The sequence below is a fragment of the Ixodes scapularis genome, unplaced genomic scaffold, assembly GCF_016920785.2.
Source record: "Ixodes scapularis isolate PalLabHiFi unplaced genomic scaffold, ASM1692078v2 PGA_scaffold1__304_contigs__length_218370807, whole genome shotgun sequence".
Taxonomy (NCBI): domain Eukaryota; kingdom Metazoa; phylum Arthropoda; class Arachnida; order Ixodida; family Ixodidae; genus Ixodes; species Ixodes scapularis.
In genome coordinates, this window is record NW_024609846.1 from 191,734,087 (window position 1) to 191,761,595 (window position 27,509).

Here is a 27,509-nt window from a genome sequence, read left to right on the forward strand (position 1 = left end):
CAGCGGAGCTGTATGGTCTCCTGTTGGCTACGGAACACATAGCTCGCCGCAGGATACCCCTGGCAGTGGTTTTCTCTGTCTCTCTTAGTGCCTTGCGAGCCATCTCTTCACTGCTGCCTACGAGGAACTCCCTCCTTATTGAAGTTCAGAATAAAGTTATTGTGGCAGCTAGAAAGCATTGCACCATTGTCTTTTGTTGGATTCCCAGCCATGTTGGTATCCCAGGCAATGAGGCGGCCGACCGTGCTGCCCGCACATGCGTCGGGGGAGAGGTAGATATAAAAGTGATCCCTTACATGGATTATCGCTCTTCTGTAATGTCTCGCATACGAGCACAATGGCAAGCCGAGTGGAATGAGGAGATCTGCAACAAGCTTCATCTCATTAAGCCTAACGTGGGTGAGTGGGCGAGCGCCCGGCACCAAGAACGGTTTTATGAAGTAATACTGTGTCGTTTGCGCATTGGCCACACGCATCCGACCCACGGCTACCTGCTTCGCGGGGAGGATGCCCCTTTGTGTGAACAGCGTGACAAACCTCTAAGTGTTCTCCATTTTCTAATTGAGTGCCCTTTCAATGAACTAGAACGCCAATCTAATTTTGCGCAGTTATAGAGAGAGCACATTCCCTTACCCCCAATTTTGTTACTGGGTTATGAACCATTTGTGACTTACAAGCAGGTTTTTACTGTAAGTTTTGAGATGCTATTGGTTTTCTACATCGATTTGAAGTGTAGGTCAAAGCTTTATTTAAAAATTCTTGTCTATGCAAACTGATTACAAAAAAATAATAACAATGCAGCCAAGCACAAAGCAAACTACGGTGCAGCATGTCCTGCAGTGTTTTTTTTTTCTTCTTTCTTTTTGGGACTGGCAGATGCATCTTAATTCGAATCACTCTTGCTCTGAGTCTTAGAAGAAAACATAAAAATTCAGCTGTAGTACAACAGAAGTCCCCCTCTGCATCATACGTAAGCTCTCTTGTTAACAGATGACCAAAAAAAAAGATGTTAATATTAACATTTAGAAATTAACGCAGGTTAGCTTCCGGATCAAAAGTTCACATAAAAGCTTTTGTTATACCTAATGTGAAACTAGAATTAATATGAAGGGTACGGAACATAAATATATAAAACTGTTTCAAGTATGACTGAACAGAGCTGACCTAATTATAAAATAATCTAGTATGCTAATAAACAGTTAACCGCTTGAGAATACATATGAAAAAAGAAAGTGCCACCTCCATATGAAATTAGTTCACGTGCAGGCGAGCTGGTAAACTATAACTCTCAAACAACCCTGAAACAAGAAAAAAAAAATAGTCGAACAAATTGACGTGCATTTTTCGATCTTGTAGTAGGTCCATACGTCATGAGATTATTCGTCTTGGTTTTGTAAAGCTATGGTCGTAAAATCATATATTTCACAGTGTTATATGTGCAATGCTCGGTAAGATTGTTAAGTTTCATAACGAGCTAGTTCTCAAGTGTTAACACTCAATCTTTCAAACATTGTTTGCAAAACAGCTGACACTATGATACCAGTTGGTTTTGCATCGAAAGCAGATCACAAATAAAATTGTGCTGGTGCCCTCAAAAGCTGTTATCTTAACATTTCAAAAGTTACTTTTTTGATGCATACCTTGGACAACTTTTAAAAGGGTGAGTGCATCATAACGCTTCTTTCCTTTTCGTCCCATCAGGCAGTACATTTTCGCCACATCGTTCACCATGCAGCGGCGCAAAATCCGGCGAGTTGCATCTGCAATAGTCTTCCCACCAAACAACCCAAGAACTTGAATGTTAAAAAAAAAACACATTACATTTACAAGATAAGAATGCGATGCTACAAACAAACAAAACAGAATCACGTTCAGCCCTACAGGTTCTCCAGCGTTTCGCTTAAACTTTCGAAGATATATGCGCTCGTGGGAACTTGATAGTTATTTTCTTGCCATATATAGCTTAGCAAAGGTTTAGGCCTTCTAAAGGTACTATTTTTTCACAAGCTAACAAAACATCTTTACTGTTTTGGCACTGTATGGGCAATTAAGATTGAGATGATGGCGAGTTAATGACAAGGTGCTAAGTCCAAGAATTTTTAGAATTTACCAGGTTATCTCTGTTTTCTTTAGTGCATAGGTAATGTTCCAATGTGTCCATTTCTTCAAATGCTTGCAAAGTAAAAGTCGGGAGTAAGTCACTTGTGACCACGGTCCGAGGAGGTTGGTTCCCTTGGGTGATCGCTTCATTATTTCTGGCCAAGGTCCTCGACTGTGTCTCAATCACTTGTATCACTGTTTCCAGAAGACTTAAGGTTGTCAGGTGTAATTCTAGAAATAAAATCAGGACAAGTATATAACAACCACTGCCGCAAGGAAGGTACGCTTGATTTCTTTACTGCTGCATTTTTCGCTCTTGCATATTGTAGCCAAGGCTACTTTGGATGGTCGACCAATTTTGGGGGCCTCAGCAGGTGATGCAAAGGTGACGTTAAAGCTCGTTGAAGGTGCGGGATCGATTTCGTTCATGTCGTCCTCAGAACTTGAATCGAATGACTGTGGCTTTTTACGCTTCCTTTTTTCCGACACCCTCTCGTTTTTTTCGCCACCTCATAAAAGTCTAAAAAATGAAATCCAAAAAAAAAATTCATATGCAAGCATATATACATATTATTTAAATTGCTGACAATCAATTGCATACCAATGCTACTTACTATCTTTTTGTTTGATGTTTTGTATTAACTCATCTTGCTCTCTCATCAGCTTCTGGGTTGTTTCATTTGAAATTGAACACACCTGTCGGGGTGGGTATTTTGATTTGCCTCAAGTAAATATACATAATAGCCCCATGCCTGTAAAGAATAAAGTTAAAAATATTTTCACCCTTCAAAAAACCTTAGGTGCAGCAAGGTGAAAATCAAAATTTGTTTTTTTGTATGCAGTTCTATTGCTCGTTATGCATATTTTCTTAGGCATTAATGTATGATATGTTGGCTATTTTTATGTCCTACATTAAATAAAAACACGATATTTTATGCCAGATATAAAAAAATTCGAAACATTGTAGCTTTGACATTCCGGTGACATATTTAAAGTCGTGTTTTGCAATTTTCGTTATAATTTTCGCTTATCAAAAGCTGCACACGTGTAGTCCTATGCGTTTGATATCGGCTGGTAGCACTTTTTATTTATACTCGCAAAATATTTTATAATAAATTTGAAACTTCATCAGAAGTAGGGATGCCGCGAACTTTTTTCGAATCGAAGTTTCGATGATCGAATCAAGCGGTTCGAAAGGTTCGAAAGATTTCGATTTTTCGAATTGTCTATATCGTAAAATTCGACGGAGGTCGAATTTTCGAACTTGTTAAGCTAAGAAGTTCGACGCTTTTCGAACCGTCGAACTTGTTACGCTAAAAAATTCGATCTTTTTCGAACTTTCGAACTTATTGCGCTGCAAGGTTCGATGCTTGTCGAACTTTCGAACTTGACTGACAAAAAAAATCGATAAATTTCGAACTTTCGACCTTATTTATCAAGAAAATTCGAAAAGTTTCGAACTTTCGAATTCTGAAAAGTCAGAAGGTCGACGAACTTCGAACTTATAGGGTAAAAGTTCGACGTTCGTCGAACTTTGAAAGACCGGCGGACGGTTTCATTTGATTTCAAGTAGTGGGGTACATTCGTAATTTTTTTTCTCGAACTTTTACACGCGGTGCTGCGTTCCTTACGAAAGACAATGTCATTTATTTCGATGTTCTGGCATGCTTAGGTTTAAAGAAATAAATCCCCGAAGGGGCGAGGACGGACGACGGGTTTTTGACGATTATCGTTTGTGCCAGATTTGAAGCACGCTGCAGCCGGAGCTATTTATGGTAGATATGATATACTTTTTTTTAAGAATGATCTATGTATAGCGTAGGTAAGTGCCGTCTTAAGATGTGATTATTGTTATTCAACGTGAGTTTCGAAGAAATGTCCAAACATGTATCTGCATGCAATTATGACCTAAATTTGATATTTATTTTCGTCTAAGTTGTTTGAGGTATCGCATTTAAATTAACACCACAGACAGTACATATCATTGCCATCTGCAGAATACAAAATAATATATTTATTGTTTTTTCACGTTAAGGAATAAATTAACTCATGGCAGAAGATTTCTAGTAGTGTTCAAGTTCAGCACGTCATTAAAAGAAAACTTTTTTTTTTTTCGCTTCACGTTCCTGGGACGTGTTTCTTTTAGCCTGTACACATTTTGGTAAAAAAAACTTGTTTCGAAGTTCTGAACCTCTGAATATGCAAGAATAGAACACTTCCGACGAATTCTTGATAGTTTTTTTTTTCTCCTGCTTTTTATTCCCGCATTTATTCTTTTTTTTTTTCTTTTGTTACTATCGGCACAGGTGTTTAGGTCGAAAAGACAGCTTTGAACTTCCGAACCACTAAGCATGTGACGAGCAGTGCCTTCTGACAACGAGTTTCTAACAATGACCATCTACGCAACCTTTTATGCAGTGAAGAGCGACAGTAGCTATACATATGCATAAATAATTTCAGATTAAAATAAGCTCGACCACGCCCTCTTTCCCCGTATTGTTTTCTTTAACACTCCGAAATACCTGCAAGGGGGAGAAGGAGGCTAAAGCCCCCCCCCCCCCCCCGGCTACCCTCTTTCCCCCCGTTTTTCCTCTTCCGACGCCACTTGTATGGTAGAACGCTCCTCGACCTCGAGTTGTGTCGGCTTTTGTGCTTTTTGCAAGGCGATTCCTCCGTCCCAGAAAATAAACCTCCAGTACAATTATAAACTTCACTGGATCGGATTACTACCAGCGTGCAAGGGGTGGCGAGCTAGTTTGCCAGGTCGCTTCAAGGTTTCTCTGAGCCTCAACCTCCTGCTCGCCCCTGGCCGTTTCGAACTGGATGAGTCTCGTAAATCAGTGTGTTCGTGCAATCACTACTGCGTGATAAAGACCCCCCCGGGGGCTGGCGGTCACAATTCTGCACTGGCAAATATTCTAGCACGTCCGGGACACTCGTCGTCTCATTTAATTGCCTTACCAACTTCGCAGAATCTAGATATCACACCCTAACTTTTCTAAACTTGATTTTTTGAAAACAAGTGAGTAGTGAAAACGTTATTTGAAACTGAAACTGTAGAAAAACTTGAAAATCGGACTTCAAACTTTGAAAACTTGGATTAAAAGAAATTCAAAATCTTCAAAGTTTTTTTTTTTTTTTTTTTGAATTTAGCGTTAAAAGAGAATCGAAACTTTCGAACTTTTCGAACTTTATGCCAAAAGAAATTCGAAATCTTCGAATTGTTCGAACTTCATGTCTATAAAAATTCGAAGCGTTCGAAGTTTTCGAATTTTTTTACAAATAATTTCGAAATCTTCGAATTTATCGAACCTGAAGTAAAAAAATATTCGAATATTCGAATTCGAAATTTTAGAAACCGTGAAAGCTTCGAAATTTTCGAAATCGAAACTCCGCTGTGGACAAAAGTTGCGAATTTTTCGAAATCGAACCTCGGTCGGTACGAAAATATCGAAATTTTTCGAAATCGAACCTCAGTTCGCTTCGCAAATATCGAAACCTTTCGAAATCGAACCTTGGGTGGTTCGCGACATCCCTAATCAGAAGTGAAATTTGTTCATATTTTCAGGCTGCGTTATTCAAAAACCCCGTTTTATTCTTCATAATTTTTCTAGTTATTTCCAGTTCTAATGCCTTTCTAGGAACATGGTTCGATTTCCGCCTTTTTTGTTGTACTTTCGTTAGATGCGGTTCAAATCTCATCCACGCACCCGATCGGCCAAATGGTAAATTTGGCAAGTTGGCTTTCTTGCAAGTTTTCAAGAAAGCCAACTTCTTGAACCACCAATCTAACCGTTCAATTGCATCGAACGGCGCCTCTAGAAGGGTATTAGAACTGGAAATAATTAGATAAATTATTAATAAAAAAGGTTTTTTTTAATAGCCCTACTGAAAAAACCACTTGAAATTCAAACCGGTCGACCCGTTTGAATCAAACCTGTCGATCCGTTTGAATCAAACGTGATTATGGGATACGGGTACCCGTTTGGAACGGTACCCGTTCGAAATGGTACCCATTTGATACGGACGCCCGTTTGATACAGGTGCCCGCCTGATACAGGTGCCCGTTTTATACGGGCGCCCGTTCGACCTGGCACGTGACCACACGCTTGAACGCGCCATTCGGATTCGCTAGCCCTAAATAGGTATCGTCTGGAAGGTTGGTTATTTTTAAACTTATTTAAGACGTCCCGAAACTCATAAACGTATTTATAACATGGAGAAAACACGTAGAACGAATGCGCTCGCGTAGGTGCTTGCAAATGGACAGGAAAACAGACACAAATGATTGTTTTCAGTTCTCCTCGAAGTTTATTACCTCTTCTGACGACAACTACAAACGTGCTAGCGATCTGTGAAATGTGCGAGGCACTTAAAGCTTTTATACAACGGAGAAGATTGCAAAGCAAACAAGAACCGAGGTGATTCTAGACTATGCAGTTAGACTTTCGGGGAAATTATTCTCCCCGCTTCCGCGTGAATAGGCGCTGCATAATTCTACGGATAACCAGGAAGAGTACGCGTAGAAGAGCGGTCAATCGTTGCCAACACGTATTTTGCAGTGCACTTACCATAATAATAGCGGAGTTGAAAGATGTAATCCGTGATATTTGTCGTCACGGTCAAAGCAGGACAACCACACAAACACAAAAACGAGAAGGAAGGCTGGTTGAAGTTTTAACACGATGCGGCGCACAAACTGTCATTTGCCGAACCCAGCCAAACCGCAAAAATTCCTGACTTCTTTGAAGAATCGCTTGTTGCCGATATACGCGTAGGACTTTTCGAACATTTGGTGCACATCCCATACGTTGTCAAGAGACATTCTTACAAGACCGCAGGGAAAGGCGGCAGATCGAAGCAGGCAGGACAAACGAAGTTGCAACGGAAAACAAGCAGACAAAGAAACAAGCGACTGTCAACGCGCGCGCAGCCGGATCTGGCTATGCTTATCAGCGTGGAGCGTGCCCTACCCTCTCTCTGGTCACGTGACAGAGCCGACCAGAGAGAAGGAAGGGGGCGACGGCGAGGTCAAGGAGTAAGACACCGGGACACCCCACCCCCCTCCCTCGCAAGCCTCTCCCTCATGCATTCTATAAAAAAAAAAAAAAAACTTGCGGCTGGCTTTTTGTGGCAATGCAGTCGATGCTAGGGGAGAGGGTGCACGGACCGCTCTACGCGCGCTTTTCTTCTCTCTTGGAGTTGCCACTGCACGTCCCGTTTGCAGCCTTGGAAAGGAGGCGAAACGCGCGCATTTCAGCACGCACGCTGGAAATGGCGTTGGCCATGAGCTCGGCTTGCGCCCGAGCCGAAAAAGCACCCAGCACGAGCTCGTAATTTGACTGCTGCAACGGCGGGGGTGCTCTCGCAGTGCTCGATGTTCTTGCAGGCACGTGTTCGCGCTACCTTCGCCGCGTCTTGAAATGAAGTGAAACGGACTCTAGAAGTACATTCTTTCATGCGGCCGCGTCTTCTGCGAGAGAGATTCGAGCTTAATAAAAAAATTTTGGCAAAAAAGATGGACAAAGTTTTAAAGTTCTGTCAAAAATATCGGCTCACCAACGTCGCGCGTTTACGTAAAAAAAGAAAAAAAAAAGTGTTAGTTTTAGTTGCAGTATAAGCGCACATCAGCGCACTTAAAATATAAATACAATTACTTGCATTACGCGGACGATCTGAAATCAATGAACCGGCGCTCCCAGCCTTCCGTAAACATTAGCTGCCACGGCTCAAACAGCTAGGCGTGCCCAGGCCGCCGATCTGTACGTTCAATATCAAACGGGCTCCCGAGAGCGAGTTTGATTAAATCGGTACAGTTTGACGGTCACTGGTCACCCGTTTGTGCAACATGGTAGCCGGTTTGAGCAAACATGCGACAACTTTGCCTAAACGAGTCGCCCATTTGCCCCGACGAGTGACCCGTTTGCCAAAGAAGTGACCTGTTTGCCCAAATAGGTGACCGTTATGGCTCATACAGGGGACCGCTTTGAGCCATACGGGCGACCCCTTTGGCAAACTGGTGACCGGTATGGCTAAACTGTTACCGGTATGAACCAGTTTATTTTCATACAGGCGCCAAATGGTTTTTTTCAGTAGGGAGTGCAGTCTCACAATATGACCGAATTTCCCTTCTGATGAAATTTCAAATTTACTATACAATATTTCATGACTGTAAACCAAACGGATGTGCTACCAGTCGATGGTCCACGTATGGGACTACTTGCGGACAGATTTTCGTAAGCGAAAATAATAACGAAAATTGACAAACAAAATTTCAAGTATGTCACCAGAATGCCAAATGGACAACGTTTCGGATTTTTAAATTTGGCATGAAATATCGGGTTTTCATTTAATCTACAACACAAAATACCCGACATGCCATACATTAACGCGAAAACAATCGAAACATTTTTGTGTTTTCAGTATGCATAACAAGCAGTAGAACTGCATGCAAAGAACACAGTAATTTTTATTTTCACCTTGTTCCACCTAAAGTGTTTTTGTAAGGCGAAAACATTTTTAATATTTTTGAAAAGCTGTCTTGCTCTTTACAGACATAAAGCTATTATATATGTTTAATTGAGGCAAACCAAAATATCCACCCCGACACGTGTGTTCGATTTAAAATGAAACCACCCTTTATGTAGCTTGAATTCCTCATAGCGATCGAGATTAACCTTTTAGTTATACATAGTGCCACTGAAAGGTATAAACATAAGATCAGCTTTTGGCGCCGATCTTTGAGTATTGTATACGCTTAGATGGATTGTGTGAAAATTTGGGACATAGCCCTGCTACAAGAAATCTATAAAATGGGGCGGTCCTCAAATAAGGCTGCTTTTATTTGTTCAATATAAACACGTGCCCTAATAGACCCTTTCCGAAAATCAGTCTGGCCACTTTGATCACTATCATCATCTGTGGAACGGCTTCTGTGCCATACCAATGGCGGCCTTCTAGTGACTGATAAAGCGAGACGTTGAAGATGCTCCTAAGCGGATCTTCCGAGGCCTGTACATTCGAGGGGTCAGTACGACGTGACGCAGGAATGGAACACAAGAGCAACGTAAGCGTTTATTTCTAATAACTCAGATTCAGTCAATCTCTGGGCGGCACACAATCGGCTTTAAAACAATTTGGTGTATGGAATTTTCTCGAGGCATCTGAGTGGGTTTGAGCATCGTTCTGAATACAGGTTCTTGGACACCATCGAACTGAAAGTGATCGAGGAAGAACTCACACTGAACAATTCCTTGCGTGCTGTTTACTTGCGAAAGTGACGGTGCCGATACAAGTTCATCTCCGCCATTGATATGGCAAAACCTAAACTGCTTTACGAACAACCAGATGGCACTGTATTTCGGAAAGGGTCTATTACAGCGATTAAAGGTTAATTATTTTCTTCTGAATAGCGATGCTTTAGTGCCGTCAGTGGTTGATTATATTTTCCATTAGGCCATATTTCATTGCCAGAAACCGCATTATATATATATACATATTGTGTTTAAATTGTTTCCTTAAACAATCGTGAAAACTGCATCAATGTGGCTTGTGCAAGTGAGCTATATGGCCCGGCAGACAATATATTGCCGCGAGCGCAGCTGACGAAATAGGCGGCGTCCTCGTGGCCTAACGGTTACCGTGCTTGCCTTTCACGCAAAAGGCCAGGATTCGATTCCTGGCTGCGGCTATACGTTTTTGTTGACACTAGAATGTGATGTTCTGGTAAATTCGAGAACCGCCTTGTTGATTCGAGGTTAGAATGTTCTACGCGCCGAACCTTTTACGCCGGATGGTCCAGAAACCCACGTGTGTACAAAAGCTGCTCCGCGTGGCAAGCCGCAGTCAGTCTCGTCCCAGCGTGCGATCCTGCTGTTACGCCGCCATCGACGCCCGCAACGCTGTACAGTTGTTTTCATTTTTCTTTTTTTTTTTGGGGGGGGGGGGGGGGGCACAAGTTTGCCACATTAAGCGTTTAGTTTCTTCAGTTGTCATCGCCTCCTCACTTGTCATTCGTGACAATATTCAACTTAGAATGCAACTGAAGCATGGCGAATTAGAAAAAAAACTAATTAAAATTAAGTAACTTTCAATCACTATTTATATACTGGGCTATATATATATATATATATATATATATATATATATATATATATTTGGGAAGAAGAAAGGTCTTTTAACAAGTGCAGCCGCGAGGTATAAATGAGATTCAAAATGGAGAGGAGGATTTTTATTTTGACTTCAACAAAGTAGAAGGGAAACATGGAAAGAGAGCCGGCGAAAAATTGGGCCAGAAGCTAGGGTTCAACCCGCAACTTCAGCCTGTCCGGGGCGACGCCGTAACCAATTAGGCCATCCCGACCACTGGTTTCTCGGCAGACTACATCTTTGACCGGCTCTCTGGGGGAAGTAAGTACATACATATATACATATAATACAGTAGCTCGTTCCATTCCAAGGCTGCCAAATTCTTTATAGAATCATCTGATATTTCTTTATGTGCATATTTGCACATAGCAGATGCGACACGAATTATATATACAGCTGATGAAGACTAAATAACTTTTAATCCCTGACAACGTCTACCTATCGTGGCTATACCATTTCGGGTAGTGCCAGCCCAGCTATCAACCTTATTGAAAATTCTATCAAAATACGTAATTTGGGACACTGACTGCCAGTCAGCAGCCTTGGTGGAACGTGATGAACCATCAGACATCATCTGATGGTCCATCAGATGACGTCTCACTGCAACTGCCAATGGAATTTCATCAACAATGGCAGCATTTATATAAGAGTAAAGCTATACGCACTCATAAATATCGCCAAATGCCTCGATAAAACAAAATGTTCGAGAAAAAAGAAAAAAAATAAGCAAGACCACCGCGGATCGAACCCGCGACCACTTGAGTACAATTCGGGCACCTTAACCCCTATGCTATGCCATCGCGTTCGAAACTCGATTTGACCATTTGTTTTATACGAGATGCTTCGGCTGCAAATGCAGTAAAGCCTTCAGAATGTTATGCAAAGCACTCCTACATCACTCGCCGTACTTCAGTTCTACTCACCTGCCATGTAGAGTACTTTCGCGTCGTAGAACGATCCGTTTGTTCGCGCGTCTCCGGCCCAGTAGACCTGGTACACCTTGTCGTCTTCAACTACACCGCTAAAGTCCCTCACATTGTCGGAACTCACAACAGGCTGGGTCTTGTCGAGTAGAAATTCTACTAAAACATAAGACATTGTAGAGCCCGGGCAGCATCGACAGGTTGGAGCAAGCGGGCAAACAAAACGAGTCGAGAGCGATCGTTCATGAAAGCTCGGCGAAGCCTCTAGGGGCGAAGCGAAGTGCCGTGTGCGGCGTTTCGGCAGGCTTCTGATCAAGGTTGTCGGTCGGCTGCGTGTCATATCTCTAACATCAGCGGTTTTATGGGCTCACGTCCCGAAATCGTTTTCTTGTGCATAGATTATTTTTCGTATTCATAGATTTGACGAAATAGTGGTATCCGAATGAACTTTACGTCCTTTGACCGTACAGTCGCCGGCCATATGAGCTCCCCCGGCCGAACGCCGACCGGATCAGCGAAAATCCCGCACGCGACGCGTCGAGCGTTGCCGCGTTTTGGGAGCCGGGCTATGGGGACCAAACCATTCCGTTATCAAAGGGGTGGACGCATAGCTTTTATCGGGATTTCAACCTTTAGAAGTGTGAATCACAAAAACATGGCCGATTAGAATTGCCGTTTTTGGGTGTTCACCCAAAGTGTTCGAAGATGCAGTTACAACTGCTGATAAACTGGACCTTGCTTTAGGCGTAGATAAAGCAGCGGTGTTTGATCGGTGCTTACAAATGTAAAGACCCTATGTTTGATATGATATTAGGCATGACAACAATGATCCCTCGGTAAGCCAGAAGTGGCCGACCATTAAGCCATCTGCAAAGTCATCGTGTAGAGAATTACCCTTGGCGAGCAACGCGCTACTGAGCAAAGAACAATAGAGCCTCTTCGATAAAACGCGTTCAAGTGCCTGAATCTTTATTCTGCTTCGACACAAATCTTTTTCTTTTTGTTATCTATAGCATATCCCTATAGATTAAATAAATTATTTCAAAATCGCTCATCATTGTCTAGTCTAGGTTTAAGAAAGATTGTAAGAAAGCTTGTGCGTAGGATTACTCTTTCGGTAGGAAATGTTTAAAATGAAAAACCGGTTTTGCAAATAAAAAAAGTATAGCATATAACACGTCAGAGATATTATGCAGTGAAGGATTTCGATAAGCCGTTCCGTTTACCTACAACCGGAAGCGGGATTGTAATCGGCCGTGCTTCAGATTCACGTTCCGAAACGCGGAATGATATTAAGCTTCCTGCGTCCACCCCTTTGATAACGGAATGGTTTGATCCAAATATCCCGGCTCCCAGAACGCGGCAACGCTCGACGCGCCGCATGCGGGATTTTCGCTGCTCCGGTCGGCGTTCGGACGGGGGAGCTCATATGGCCGGCGACTGTACGTCTGTCTGCACGTTAAAGCTTTTTGACGTACAGTCAGAGACAATCGATGTACAATCAGAATCGCCACCAAGACATCTTGATGGCATTTCGCGGCGGCCGACTGCCACCAGGAAACCATCAGAAAGCCGACAAGTGGAGTCTGACTGGAGTTTGACTGCCGGTCAGAGTAACTCGTTGACCAATCAGACATGCTTGACGTACAGTCAGGCACAGTCAGCGGTCCACTAGAAAACATTGACTGCCAAACAGGGTTACATTGATGTATTTTTCCTTCGGGAACTATTAGAATTAAAAAAAATACTAGCTGTCTTTTCCTGTTTTCCTGTTATCCACAACACCCTGAAAAAGTTCTCATCATATATACTTACCTGTAGATGACAGCACCCTGCACTCAAACATCTCCCATTCACCTTCAGCTGGAGCGCACTCCTTGATTGCTTTTGTAAGCCGCCCTCCTTGTATGATGGCCAGGCTGTCGACCCATCTGTTATCCACATAGTGGGTACCACGGCCACATCGTCTGCCTTGGTCAGATGAATAAAACTAAACATAGCCTGCGCGTATCAAAAGTATGATCAGCATTCATAGCATATTTATTTTCAATGGTAACAGTCGGCAAGCATTGAATATTGTGTATATTTTTTGTGCCTTAAATAATCTTTTTATGCCCCAGTAGTACCCCTCAAAATGCACAGTTCCGTTCTGCTCTTCAGTTTCTTCCGTGATGCCCTAGGCTATCACCCCACAGGAGGCACCTGTTGAAGCAGGTGTTTGGAGAGTGGCGTCCCTACGGACCCCGAGCCATGCGGGTTCGCCCGCCCACGTCTGGCTGTGCGTGGCCTTCCTGTGTCCGAGGAAAAGGGCATCCTGGTGGTTGAGCCGAACCCGGGGTAGGTTTGGACCCTTCGGGGCCCCCCGTGTGAGGCAAATCACCCACATCGGCCCCCGCTTCTCGTAGACGGGAGTCCTGGTAAGGTCCGGCCAGTTTGATTCAGTCTGGTCGCCTTTTCTTCTACTATCCCCTCCAATCTTTCATCTTTACCTTTCCTGTTTCTTTTACTTCTCTCTCATTTCTCTAACTCCTTTTTCACCCCTCTTTGGCGGCAAGCGCTAACCTTTGGTAGCAATAGACCTCTGTCTTGACCCACACTTGGGTATAGTTTCCCGGCAGCACTGTTAGCGTAACGTCTCCAGCCAAGCCCTCCTTGTTATGGCGCGTTACCTAACCCCTTGTTAGGCTGGGTGGTGGGCGGTGCACCGCGGATTCCGAACACTCTTTGCCCTCCTATGGCGCCCCACCCCTCCAAACCCCGTTCAGGGCACGCCCTTAAAAGGCGTTGCCTCGAACACAAAACCATGGACAAAGATTCCGACATAAAAACCTTCACAAAGTTTTTTGTTGTTCACTTTCTTGATGAACACAAGGGTTGCAAAGATGTCACCCTTCATTGTAGCCAAAGTTCTAGAGCACCTTGTAGGGTTTTCCTACAAGGCCAAAAAACTGTATTCTGGAGACTTTGTGGAGGTAAACGCAAAAAAACAAAACAAAGCGAAGCACTTCTGAACTTGACCAGCATTGTTGACATAAAGGTGTCGGTGAGTCCTCATCGCACACGTAACACCATTCGTGGAGTCCTCTCTGAGGATTAATTTTTGTACACAAGTGAAGAAGAACTCCTCGAGGGACTCAAAAGTTCCGGCGTTGTCGCTGTCAAACGTATTATGTTTCGGAAAAATGGTGAACAGGTTCCTTCGAAACATATTATTCTGACCTTTGAAAAGCACAGACTCCCAGAGACCGTCAAGGCAGGATACCTGAACTGCCGCATTCGCCTTTACGTGCCCAACCCCCAGCGGTGCTTCCGTTGCCAACGTTTTGGTCACGGAGCACGCAGCTGCCGAGGGAAGGAGTCTTGTGCAAAGTGTGGCAGTCAGGGCCATGTTTCTGACATTTGTGAGGAGGCTGTGGCCCACTGTGTTGATTGTGGTGGACCACACCCCGCTTACTATCGTACCTGTCCCTCGTGGAAACAAGAAAAAGACGTCCTTACATTAAAGTGAAGGAAAACCTCTCATTCAGAAGCTAAGCGATTCCCCTTTGTGTCAAAGGGGAGTTTTTGCCGACGTGGTCCGCAGGGGCCCAGCACCACGCTCGAAGTCGAGGGCCACCCAGGTCTCTCCCGAGATCTTGGTGGCCGACCTCAGGGCCCCAGCTCCCCAACAGGGCCAGCAGCAGTTTCCCCCAGTCGCTGGTGGTAGCACGCGTGCTGCCCCTTCATCCAAGGACAGGCCGACAGCAGCCGCGCCTTGCCCTTCTCCTAGGTCCCCTCCTAGGGAGAAGGAGCGAGTTTCTCGCTCTTGCTCGCTGGAGAAGGAGCAGCATGGAGCCCATGCAGCTCCTGTGAAAGGAGGGGACAAGACGAGCTCGGGTGACCCCTTGCCCAGTTCGTCCACCACTCCTCCAGCCGGCCGCGGCCGGGGCTTGCCCCCCCCCCCCCCCCCCCCCCCCCCCCGAGGGCCAGGCCGGACAAGCTCCGTATCTACTCCAATGGACACTTCTCAGGAGAGGGAGATGCCAACAGATGTTTACACTCTGTCTACTCCTGGGTCTGACCAGGATGGCATGGAATGGGAGACGCCCTCCCGCAGATCCGAAAAGAAACAGCCTTTAGTACCGCCCAAATGATGACCCCATCAATAACCGTACTGTGGCCATATCTTCTTAATTTTCGTTGGCTCTCCATACTTTTATCTATTTTAGTATGTTTCACTCAATATATATTTACACATTTACACACTTTTTGATAGATGACGAAGTTACATTATATGCAGTGGAACTGTCGCGGTATTTTAAGAAATATTGATGATGTTAACTATTTCATGGATGAGCTTCGGCCCATCGCTCTTGCTTTGCAAGAAACCCACCTTCAATCAAATTTTTTTTTTTTAACATTTTAAAACCTCATCAGGTTTTTAGGAAAGACCGCCCTGCTTCCCTTCCTTCTGGTGGTGCTGCAGTGGTTGTACAGAGTGGAGTCGCTTGCTTTCAGGTCCCACTCTGCACGCCACTAAAACCAGTTGCAGTGCGTCTCCTCGCGGACCACCTTGTAACAGTTGTCTCTTTATACTTGCCACCAAATGTTCCTGTTAATCTTCAAGAGCTACAGGGACTTGTAGGACAGCTTCCTCATCCTTTTTTAAGTTTTGGCGATTTTAACGCTCATCATCCCATGTGGGGTAGTACCCGTCAGGACTACCGTAGTTGTGTAATTGAATGTCTTTTATTGTCTTCTGGTCTGTGCCTTCTTAACGGGAGAGAGCCAACTTTTTTTAGTGCGGCACACAGCTCATTCACATCCATTGACCTTTCTATTGCTTCGCCTTCATTACTTCCTTGCTTTTCCCGGAAGATTCTTCATAACCCCTTTGGAAGTGATCTCTATGCAGTTATTTTAGAAAGCACCATTTTATTGCCTAATCTTTTAAAGCGCGTCCCTAGGTGGAAGTTAGACAAGGTTGACCGGACGCTTTTTAATCTTCACTCCACTTTAGACCCTTCGACTCTTTCTTCTATGTCCCCTGAGAACGCTACTCTTTATGTTACTGAGCAGATACTAAGGGCTGCTCAGCAGTCCATTCCATAAACCATCTGGTAATATACCCAACAAATGCAAACCGTGGTGGAATGAGGAGTGTGCCACAACCCGGACGGACCAGAATAGGGCGTGGGACCGATTTCGCAGATACCCCACTTCACACAACCTTGTTGAGTTCAAGCGACGAAAAGCTAAGGCTCGTTGGACTAGGAAGCAAGCAAAGCGGAAGTCGTGGATGAAGTAACTCTTCTTTAACTAGTTTTGTCCCGGCCAAAGAGGCCTGGGACAGATATCGGAAAGTAAATGGAGATTATAATTGCGTTGCTATTCCAAAGTTCAATGCTCCTTCTTCATCACGAAGACAGATTGGTAGTATAGTCGGGGAACATTTTTATAATGCATCTAGTCCGGCCAACTACAGTGTTACTTTTGTACAGTTCAAAGCTTGTGCGAAGCGACAAAACGTGTCATGTCGGGAGGAAATTCAGCATCTTATAACCTACCTTTTACGCGATGCGAGCTTGAGATGGCCCTTAATGTAACTAAACTCTCTGCCCCTGGGCCCGATAAAATTCACAATGAAATGCTTCGCAATCTTTCTTCAGGATCCCTTGAAAACCTTCTCCTCTTTTTTGAATCTTTTGAGGGAAAAAGCATGTTTCCCTCAGGCTTGGAAACATGCACATATTATCCCCCTTCTAAAACCCAATAAAGATCCCTTACAACCATTTAGTTATCGCCCAATTGCCCTGACGAGCTGCCTCGGAAAAACGTATGAAAGGCTTATAAACAGGCGACTGGTATACATGTTAGAAAGCCAGAGGGTCTTTGATAATAATCAGTGTGGATTCCGCCAAGGTCGATCTATCCTTGACCACTTAGTGCGCCTGAAAACTGTGATACGCGAAGCATTTGTAAACAGGGAGCACTGTGTTGCAGTTTTTTTCGACTTAGAAAGGGCATATGACGCAGCGTGGAGGAATGGGATTCTCCGAAACCTGTATGCCTGTAATATCCGTGGCCGTATGCTGCGATGCATAAAGGAATTGTCGCGTTTGCTTTGGGATGAAGGCAAGACTTCCAACTTGGGGCCCAGACCCAGAAGTGCCCCGTTTATTGCCACGCCCACATATATACACACATATCAGGTCACATGACAACAACCGTGCGCAGCACTCCTACGACGAGTCATCTCGAAGCAGACAGTAGAGCGCGATAACCGATAGTCACGCGCGTCTTAGGTTCTACCGCAGGAGCGATAACACTACATCCCCCTTTTCAAAGCTGAAGCACAATTTTTTTTTTCTTTTTTTACAAACAAAGAAACGCTATGAACAATAAAGTGACCATGAATCAGCTATACCACCTCAACAAGCGAGAGCCAAAATAAAGGTACACTCAAAACAGACAATCAAATACACGGCATAAAGAACAGTCTACTCAGCCTTCAGAACAAACATAAATCAAATACGCGGCATTCCGAAACTCCGTACCGCTCAGGCTTGCGTACTGTCCGACCAGATCGCGTCACATACTCCGGAGGAACCGCTGGCAACGAAACATTAGGCTTGAGTCCTTGAAGCGGACTGTTTTGGCCAATCGAACCGGGACGACTCAGGCATTCTGCACTCACGCCGCCGTCAGTTTCCCCTTCCGGAAACTCGTAGCAGTCGTCACTGTTGTCAACACTTTCCCTGTCCTGCTTAAGTTGGACCAGGGCTCTTCGATTCCGCTCGATTCTGCCCCCCTTATCCAACTCCACCACATACGACCGCGGTCTACTGGCCAGCTTAAGGATTACGCCCTTCTCTCTGCGGTCTTTCACCCAGACTCCCTCACCGGGCTCCAACTGCGGCAGGTGACGGGCCGCGTGGCGCCTATTGTAGAAGCGACGTTGGGCGTCCCTAAGGAGAGTGTCTTTTCGACGGACCTCCTTCAGGTTTTGCGTACTAGGCGCCAGTTTCTTTGGGTGGAGCGGGAGCGTGGTCCGGAGTCGCCGACTCATCAGCAGCTCGGCTGGCGTGCTGCCTAGTTGTCCCGGGGTGTCCCTGTAGGCTAATAAAGCCAAAAAGGGATCGTTTGACTTCAATAGTAGTCCTTTAATCGTTTTTACCATCCTCTCAACTTCACCGTTTGCCTGCGGAAACCTCGGGCTAGATGTGACGCGTCTAAACCGGTATTCTCTCGAGAACTGGTCAAACTCCTGGCTTACAAATTGTTTGCCATTATCCGACACCAGCACTTCCGGAATACCATGCCTCGAAAAAACACTTTTAAGTTGTTCGACAACATGGGGACTAGTGAGGGATTCTAAGCGACACAGCTCTGGAAAACGTGAAAAATAATCTACCACCAAAAGGTAGTTGCTTCCTTTCATATGAAAAATGTCCGCGGCCACCCGTTCCCATGGCCTTGACGGAGTCCTAGTTGGAATCATAGGCTCCGCTGGCTGATCACGGTACTCAGCACAAACACGGCAGTTCGTGACAATCGAAGCAAGTTGTGAGCTTAAGCCCGGCCACCATACGGACTCAAGCGCTCTCGCCCTGCACCGGACAATTCCTTGATGCCCTTCATGAAGCTGTTTCAAGACCATGCTTCGTAATGACTGTGGAACCACGAGGCGGCTTCCATTGAGGAGGACGCCTTTACAAACACTCAGCGTTCCACGTTCTTGCCAGTAAGGCTTTAACTCTGCAGGCAACGAAGCTAGGCTGGGCCAGCCTTCACGAGTGTAGCGAATTAGTCGTTGGCAAACCTCATCGCATGCCTGCTCTTCGGCAACAGATCTGAAGCTATCAGACTCGCCCAATTCTGACAACGAGCCTGCAACAAAACTGCTGACTTCTTCTACCGATAGGCATTTTGCCGTTCGCTGTTCTCGTAAAGGCGCCCGCGATAATGCATCAGCAATCACGAGATTCTTGCCGGGCACATATTCCACATCAAAGCTAAAACGCATCAAGCGCATACGAAACCTCTGAATGCGCGGTGGGAGCAAATCCAGTGGAGACTTTCCCAGTAATGTGACTAATGGTTTATGGTCAGTTTCCACTGTGAAATGCAACCCCCTCAAATAACTTTCCAGACGTTCTGCGGCCCAAGTCAATGCCAAGGTTTCTTTTTCAATTTGCGCATAGCGCATTTCAGTAGGTGTTAGAGCCCTAGAAACGAAAACGACGGGCCTTTGCTCGTTGTTGGGCTGCAGCTGTAGCAGAACGGCACCTAATCCGTATGACGAGGCATCTGCCGATAGGATCGTCGGATACCTCGGGTCATACTTGGCCATGCAACTATCTGAACAAATGGCCTTTTTCAGGCACTCCATCGCCTTCTCCTGAGCGTCCGTCCAAATCCAGTCTGTATTCTTTTGTAGCAACTGACGCAGCGGCGCTGTCTTATCAGCCAGATTGGGAATAAACCGCGAACAGTGATTAGCGAGACCCAAGAGTCTGCGCACCTCCGCTACGCTTGTCGGCGCCTTCATATCAGCAATCGCGCGGACCTTTCCGGGATCTGGCCGTATGCCGTCCTTGCTGACCAAGAAACCCAGAAAAGACAGTTCTTTCACGCTGAATTGGCATTTTTCTTTGTTCAGGGTTATGCCGGCTTTGTGAAGACGCTCAAGAGTGCGATGTAAACGCTCGTCATGCTCTTGCTGATTCGACCCAAATACTAGCACATCGTCCATCATGTTTACTACACCCGGCATTCCATCAAGAATTTCGTTCATGCGCTTTTGGAAATACTCAGGAGCCGATGTTATACCAAACGGCAATCGTTCGAAGCAGTAACGACCATACGGCGTTATGAACGTAGTTAACTGCTGGCATTCCTTTGCTAATCTGACTTGATGGAATCCCGAGTTAGCGTCCAGTTTCGAAAATACTGCTGCTCCACTGAGCAAGGCAATAGTCTCGTCAACCGTGGGAAGTACAAAACGTTCTCGTTTTACGTTTTTGTTTAGTTGAGTTAAGTCAACGCAAATGCGTACCTCACCCGACGGCTTTAAGACCGGCACTATACCCGCACACCACTCGGTTGGGCCTTCAACTTTTCTAATGACCCCATTCATTTCCATTTTGTCAAGTTCTTTTTTTACGGCCTCTCGCAACGGGATGGGAACACGACGAGCGGTGTGGATGGCGTAAGGCACACTGTCTGGTTTAAGACGAATGCAGTATTCGCCTTCCATGGTCCCAAGACCTTGAAACAGCGAAGGAAAGCCTTTTTCCACCGATACTTTGTCGACAAACTTAACTATCCCTAAGGCTTCAATGGCTGGTAAACCCAGGATGACGGACTTCACAGATTCTACGACAAAGACAGTTTGTCGAGTGGAACTGCGCTTCCACGAAATGTTGGCAACAAATTGTCCTTTTACCTTCAACTTATCGTAGCCTGGGCCTTTTAAGATTACATCGCAACTCTCTAGCTGCCTTGGTAATCCTGGGAATGACGTCGGAATCACCGAAACTTCAGCTCCGGTATCGACTTCAGCGGTAACAACTGTATCATTTACAGACACTTGTACCGTGCGAGCCTTCGCGCTACTGCCTGCTAAAGTACCAATAAAGGTCGCGCGCTTCGTAGTCCCTTGTCTCCCAGCCTGGTCGACGCCTACCTTAGACGGCGTGAAGCACGCTGCGGCGAAGTGTCCTCGCTTGCCGCACTTGTGGCAGACCGCTCCTCTAGCCGGGCACGAAGACCTGGAGTGCGGACCTCTTCCGCACGATGAGCACTTCGGAGCGCCGTTGCCTTTGTGTCCACCACGCCGGTTGTTCCGCGGGTGACGCGCCGTAGCTTGTTCTCTGCGAACTGCGTCCACCTCTGCCGTTGACGAGGCAGTCTCGGAATGTTCCGCCGAGCCGCAGCGAAGCTCCCTCTGTTGCCGTTGCACCGTCTCCTTCAGGCGTGCCTTGGCAAGGGCGCTGGCTAGCGTCAGCGTCGCGTCCATCTGGAGAGCCTCGGACAGCTTGGCGTCCATCAGGCCCACAACGAAGCGGTCACGCACCATGCGTTCTTTGACTTCTCCGTAGTCACACCGGTCGGCCAGCGTGTGAAGCGCCGTAACGAACTGGTCCACTGTTTCCCCGGGTTCTTGAGAACGACGGTGGAAGCGGGCGCTTTCGTAGACCAAATTGCGCGCGGCGACAAAATGGTCGTCGAACTTTTGCTTGACCAGAGAATAGTTTTTCGCTTCTTCCTCGGACAGGTTGAAGGTTTGAAATATCTTGCGTGCCTGCCTTCCCATTGTGTATAGCAAGGTCCGTACCTGTGCTTCTTGTGTCCGCTCGTTCAGTCCTGAGGCGAACCTGTAGTCGTCGAAGTCCAGCACCCAAGCGGGCCATTCCGACGTTTTGTCGAAGTTAAAACTCGGGGGCGGCTGGACAGGAAACACTCCCGGCTGCGACGGAGCTCGAATGGCCTGGTCCGTGCCGGTGCCGCTTTCGTCGCCAACCATGCTTGAACTTAAATGGCAGCCACGGCGAAGAAGGGGCGTAGGACGACGACGACGAGGGAGAGCAGGAGTGTCATCCCACTTCTGACACCATGTCGCGTTTGCTTTGGGATGAAGGCAAGACTTCCAACTTGGGGCCCAGACCCAGAAGTGCCCCGTTTATTGCCACGCCCACATATATACACACATATCAGGTCACATGACAACAACCGTGCGCAGCACTCCTACGACGAGTCATCTCGAAGCAGACAGTAGAGCGCGATAACCGATAGTCACGCGCGTCTTAGGTTCTACCGCAGGAGCGATAACACTACAGGAATATCTGATGAACAGGACCTTTCAAGTTCGTCTCGGTTCAGTCCTATCTGATTCCTTTGTTCAAGAAAACGGACTCCCTCAAGGGGGTGTTCTAAGTGTAACTCTATTTTTACTAGCAATGAATTCACTTACACGACTGCTGCCACCTTCAATTAGATATTCTCTCTATGCTGATGATATACAGATCTCATTATCCTCTTGTAACCTTTCCAGTTGTGAGCGTCAGTTACAGTTAGCCATAAACAAACTGTCGAAGTGGGCCGACGAAAATGAGTTCAGATTATCTACCTCAAAAACGGTCTGTGTGCCTTTTTCTTTGCGCCGCGGGTTGTCTTTGAATCCATCCCTGGAATTAAATGGAACCCTTATCCCAGTTAGAAAGGATCACAAATTTCTTGGTGTAATATTTGATAAAAAGCTTAACTTTATTTCCCACCTTAAAGCGCTAAAGCAAAAATGCCTTCAGTCCACAAATCTTTTGAAGGTTTTATCTCACAAGTCTTGGGGGTCTGATAGAAAATGTATCCTGCAGTTATACAACGCCCTTGAGAAAATGTATCCTGCAGTTATACAACGCCCTTGTACGATCCCGTCTTGACTACGGTGCGGTAGTGTATGGATCGGCTCGGCCCTCTGCCCTTAAAATGTTGGACCCAGTTCACCATCTCGGGTTGCGACTGGCAACAGGAGCCTTCCGGACGTCGCCTGTCCTCAGTTTGTATGCAGAATCCAATGAGCTGTCCCTGATCAAATGACGCACATATCTTAGTCTAACATATGCTTACAAGATTCTGGCCGACCCCAAGCATCCGACGTACCCTTCACTTACAAGATCAAGGTTCTTTCGCCTTTTTGAAAATAAACCAAGCATTGTGACACCATTAAGCTTCCGCATTGAACAGCTTCGCACTTCTCTGCACCTTGCTCTGGACCAGGTCGGCCTCGTTAGGAAAGTCAACGGTATTTCACCTTGGAAAGCACAGCAAGCTGAATCCAACTGGTCTCTCGCGAAGTTCAACAAGCATGGCATTTCCCATGCTGTAATTAAGCAAGAGTTTGGTGAACTGCAAACTAAGTATGATGGTTATCTTCATGTTTATACAGATGGTGCCAAGATCTCCTCTTTTGTCGGTTGCGCTGTGTATTCTGAAAGCTTCTCCAAGGTTCAACGACTTGACTGTATTGCCAGCATTTTTACTGCGCAGCTCTATGCGATATCAAAGGCGGTGGAATGTATTATCAATAGCAAAATACTGAGGGCGGTCTGCTTGTTGACTCTCAAAATGTGATTCTTGCAGTTTGCTCTCTTAAAGATACTAAAAATATGCTTGTACTACAGATTCGATAAAAACTTAACTCTGCTTTGCATGGAGGTCAAAATATAAAATTTTGTTGGGTACCCAGTCACATTGGCATAGAAGGCAATGAAGAAGCCGACAAGCTTGCAGGGTCTGCCGGTAACCTTCCACATTCTCTGTCCTGTTTACCCTATCAAAATATTAAGCCATTGGTGAAGTCCTCGATTCTTCATTCTTGGCAACTGGAATGAGACGTGGAGTGCGATAACAAGTTTCATGTTACCAAACCGGCTTTGGGAGTTTGGGAAAGCTCTTCCTGCAAGAGCCGACTTCATGAAACATTGTTGTGCCGTTTGAGAATCGGACACTCTTTTATAACCCATAGGTATTTGCTTTCGGGAGGAGCTCCACCAGTATGCGATCAGTGTGGTGATAGGCTCACTGTTTTGCATATTGTATGGTTGTGCCCCGGCCTTGAGCCCAAGTGCCGCATTCATTTCCCTGAATTTTTTCAATATCATATCCCATTTCATCCAGCTCTTCTTCTGGAAGAGAATCCTATGGTCGCTTTTGAACGAGTAATAGAATTTCTTGGTAGTGTTGGCCTTTTACACCGATTTTAGCTTCTTGGTCATCTGTTTGTAAATCCCGTTTAATAGTACAATGAAGCATAAAATTAGTTTGGCGCAGATGGCCTCGTAGCTATTGCGCCATAAACCCCTTAAATCTCTCTCTCCCCCTAGGCTATCATTCACCCATCCATCAGATGAAGGATTGGAAAGATGGCAAAAGACGCTTTTCCTTGAGGAAAGCAAGCACACTTCCAAGCAGCATGTTCCACATCCCAGGCGAAAATTTCTAACTGGGACCAGTTGTCACCTCAACTGGTTTCAACTGGGACTAACTGGTCCCAACTGGGAATCAACTGGGACCAATAGGAGTCCAACTGGGACCAGCTGAGGGGTCAACTGGTTTCAACCATTCCCAGTTGGGAGTTAGCTGGTTTGAACCGTTCCCACTTGGGAGTCAACTGTTTTGACTCCCAGTTGGGAACGGAGTCAACTGGGACCAGTTACGGAAGGAACTGGTTGGAGCGATTCCCAGTCGGACTTCAAATGCCTTTCCCGTTCCCAGTTCACACGGGACAACAATTTTGACAAGTAGGGGGTGCATTGACCTTTGCTAATGAGGAAAACTAGAAACACGTACATTTTTAGATTTATATAAATAGGGGAATTTTTAATTACTGGGTACATTTATATATTTATAAAAATAATATAAAAATTTTGATTAACTGAATAATTTTTTTAATTTGAAAATATAGTTAGTGACAAAATCTGTTCACCTAAATGAACATTTAGTGCATTATTAAAATATATTAAAACATTTATTTAAATACCTGCAGTATCTTTTTCTTTTAATAAATAAATTTATCTTTTGCCAATCAGGCCGCCGTGGCACGCGGGACGCGGGTGCGGATTAGTGGTACGCGCTGTCGACAGAGGGCGCTACCTTTGCTGACGCACGCCTACAACGCACGCCGGAGTCGGACGGACGCGGCCGACGCGGCCATCGCCCAAGTTGGCCTCGTCCAAGTTTGCGTCGTTATGAAAATGTCAAAACTACAGCTGCGCTTCTTTGGACCTAACTGTACACACACCATGGTGGCGGCGGTGAACTTTGAGGATGGAAAGGTACAGTTCAGCGATCGGAGGGCACCCAGGAAAGACCGGACGCACTTAGGCCGGACGGAAGAGAAAACGCCGCGGAGAGCACAATGGCGAAAATGGCGGGAGGTCTACCTCGAAATTGTTCGACTGCTGTGACAGAGATTGCAAGGTGGGAGCGCTACCGCATCCTATCATGACTTCACCTGCGCAACGCGGGATTACGGGTAAGCACCTTTCTTCACGCGATGGAGAGAGAAGCTGAGGACATCTTTACTAACAGACGCCAGCTGCCGATATTCCTTCATCTGATGAATACTACCTCTGAAAAAGCGATTCAACCGTCGCAAGCAAGTGGCTAAACCCGGAGCGTGCACGTCACTGAACCTATTATTTAGTTTCATTCTCCAAGTTTTTGACAATAAAGTATTGTCAACTTTTCATTTTGTGCCGTGTTTCATTGTTGCTGGAGTTGGTACCAGCGATAACTGGGACCAACTCTGACTGGGACCAGTTAGTAACTGTGACCAATTCCAGCTGGGACCAACTCCAACTGGGACCAGTTGCCACTGGGAATTGTTCCATAAACCAGTTGCAACTGGGACCAATTGGTCCCAGTTGAAAATTTTCGCCTGGGATCCTTTAGAAAGAGTCCCTGAACGTCTTGAAGCCTTTTACACACGCAAATCTGATGAACGCAGACCAATTCAGTAGAGGTCATCCAAAGCTGTAAAAAATAACCACACAGTTTTATCTGTCCGTTGGCCTTGAATATATTTTGATTGAGTATGACCTTCCCATCTTTCATTGTCACACAGTTGTCTCCGTGGCTTGTAGAGAGGAACATATCCTTTAAAACTAGCTTGCGATACTGCCTTCCATTAAAATTGTTTGGAACTGGGCCTTTGTCATGTTCTTTTTTCAGCAGGGTTACCTCCTTTGAAACTGATTAAATGCAGGCAGTTTTATTGCGCTCACTCTTTTTGACTGCTTGCTGTAAAGGTAGATTACCAGACCGAATCAGCCGTTTTAGCTGGCCCAGATAATTTTCACAAGGAAAAGCCGAGGAGCTATCAAGAAGACCAAAGGTGCGAACATCTTGTGCCAAGTGTACTAGGGAATGTATATTGTACACATATATTCCCTTACCACAGAGCCCACCCGCCTCTCAGACAAATTGGTAAAGCAGGTTTTCAGCTAAGTCGATGTGAGTGGTGCAGAACACTGGATGTGCGAGGATAGAGATTGCGACATCCAGCTTCATGAAGTGGCGATAGAAATCTCTCTCCGTGCGTCCAAGAGAACCACAGGTCCAAAATAAACAATGAAGTTTCGTAGTTCAGTTGCTTTCCAGTGTTTGACCTCCTGATGGGTGCGAGGTGTGCGACAAAATTTTTGTGGAGCATACGCCTGCAATCCCTCCATCTTTTGTGAAATTGAAGCTTTCACACGTGAAGGCAGTTTTGCGCTGGAAGGAGTTTCTCCAAGCCAGTATTGAACTAAGATCTTGATAACACCTAAACACACCAAGTGCATGTAGTTTAATGGGAATTGACTAACCATACCAATGGGAGTTTTAGCAAAGGAGATTAACCTTTGTGATGCAGTTTATTTTTTTGCTGTTTGAAGTCATCGTCCGTACGCCGTGCATGATCTGCCTCGGTTAGCAGCACCTTTCTGAATTCTACAGAATATGTCGCTTTCTGGCTACATTTTTCATATGCATAGTACCCAGCATGCCCAGTTATGGACTTTGCATAAGACCTAGCCGGGGCATCACACACAAAAGGACGAATGGACACAGAATGGGTTATGCTACCATGAAGTACGCCTCCAGTGATGAGATGAAGTTCAATGATGAAATCACTTAAGAAACCCTCAAGGCATTTTGGTATCGACTTTCCAAAATACAAAGCAGCAGTGAATGGTACCCGGATTTTGCTTTCATGAAAAAGAACGTGAATCGGCCAGAACTGGTTGGCAGAGCTCCTTGAAAGTGGCAACCCATCTATATTTATAATCAGAAACATGTGAGTACCACCTGACAGCAAACCAGACTCAACTTCCTTCTTAAGCGATTCTGTAAGGCCAAAGTAATGGTATCTACCATCCTCCACCTGGACCGAATCCGAAATCCGTGGCATGTGAAGAAGGGTTGTGGCATCTCCTGGCTACTCAGGATGGTGAGGTTTCAAAAATTTTGAAAGCCTCGATAAATTAATTTAGCTGCATTTTTGAATCCTGAGCCCACGATCGGATTTGGTCTAAAATGGAGATCAAGTTGGGTTCTTCAAACCTCCCAGCCCTACTTTGTTCATCATCAAACCCACCAGGACGACTGAGCGGTTCACATAATGTACATTCTTGTGAGAAGTTGAAGCGCGTCTCACTTCCCGTGGCACCTGATGAACTGCATAACGATTCGTCATCTGTAAATTTGGTACTGTTACACGATGTTTCTTCGTCACTTTTGACATCGGTGGTATAGCTAGATAAGGCTGTAGCATTTCTGGTGTTTGCTGGATGACTTGGCGTTGTGCCTTTGAATGAA

At 45.4% G+C, this 27,509-nt stretch overlaps 1 protein-coding gene and 1 pseudogene across 1 annotated transcript; both read right to left on the reverse strand.

Annotated features, from left to right (window-relative positions):
• Positions 1–1,251: 1,251 nt before the first annotated feature.
• Positions 1,252–13,169, reverse strand: LOC120836239 (annotated as a pseudogene).
• A 4,938-nt stretch (positions 13,170–18,107) lies between these two features.
• On the reverse strand, positions 18,108–21,984 carry LOC120841188. Its single transcript, XM_040212051.2, has 2 exons — positions 20,839–21,984; positions 18,108–18,269 (listed from the first exon to the last, which is right to left on the reverse strand). The coding sequence occupies exons 1-2, from the start codon at positions 21,676–21,678 to the stop codon at positions 18,243–18,245; spliced, it is 867 nt and encodes a 288-aa protein (XP_040067985.1). The 5' UTR covers positions 21,679–21,984; the 3' UTR covers positions 18,108–18,242.
• Positions 21,985–27,509: the final 5,525 nt, after the last annotated feature.

What these genes read in the sequence shown, in the direction of transcription:
- LOC120841188 (XM_040212051.2), bottom strand. Translation starts at nt 21,678, where the DNA reads ATGGTTGGCGACGAAAGCGGCACCGGCACGGACCAGGCCATTCGAGCT. An exon ending in CGTGCTTCACGCCGTCTAAG is followed by an intron (nt 18,270 to 20,838) that starts GTAGGCGTCGAC and finishes TGGCTTTATTAG; the next exon opens with CCTACAGGGACACCCCGGGA.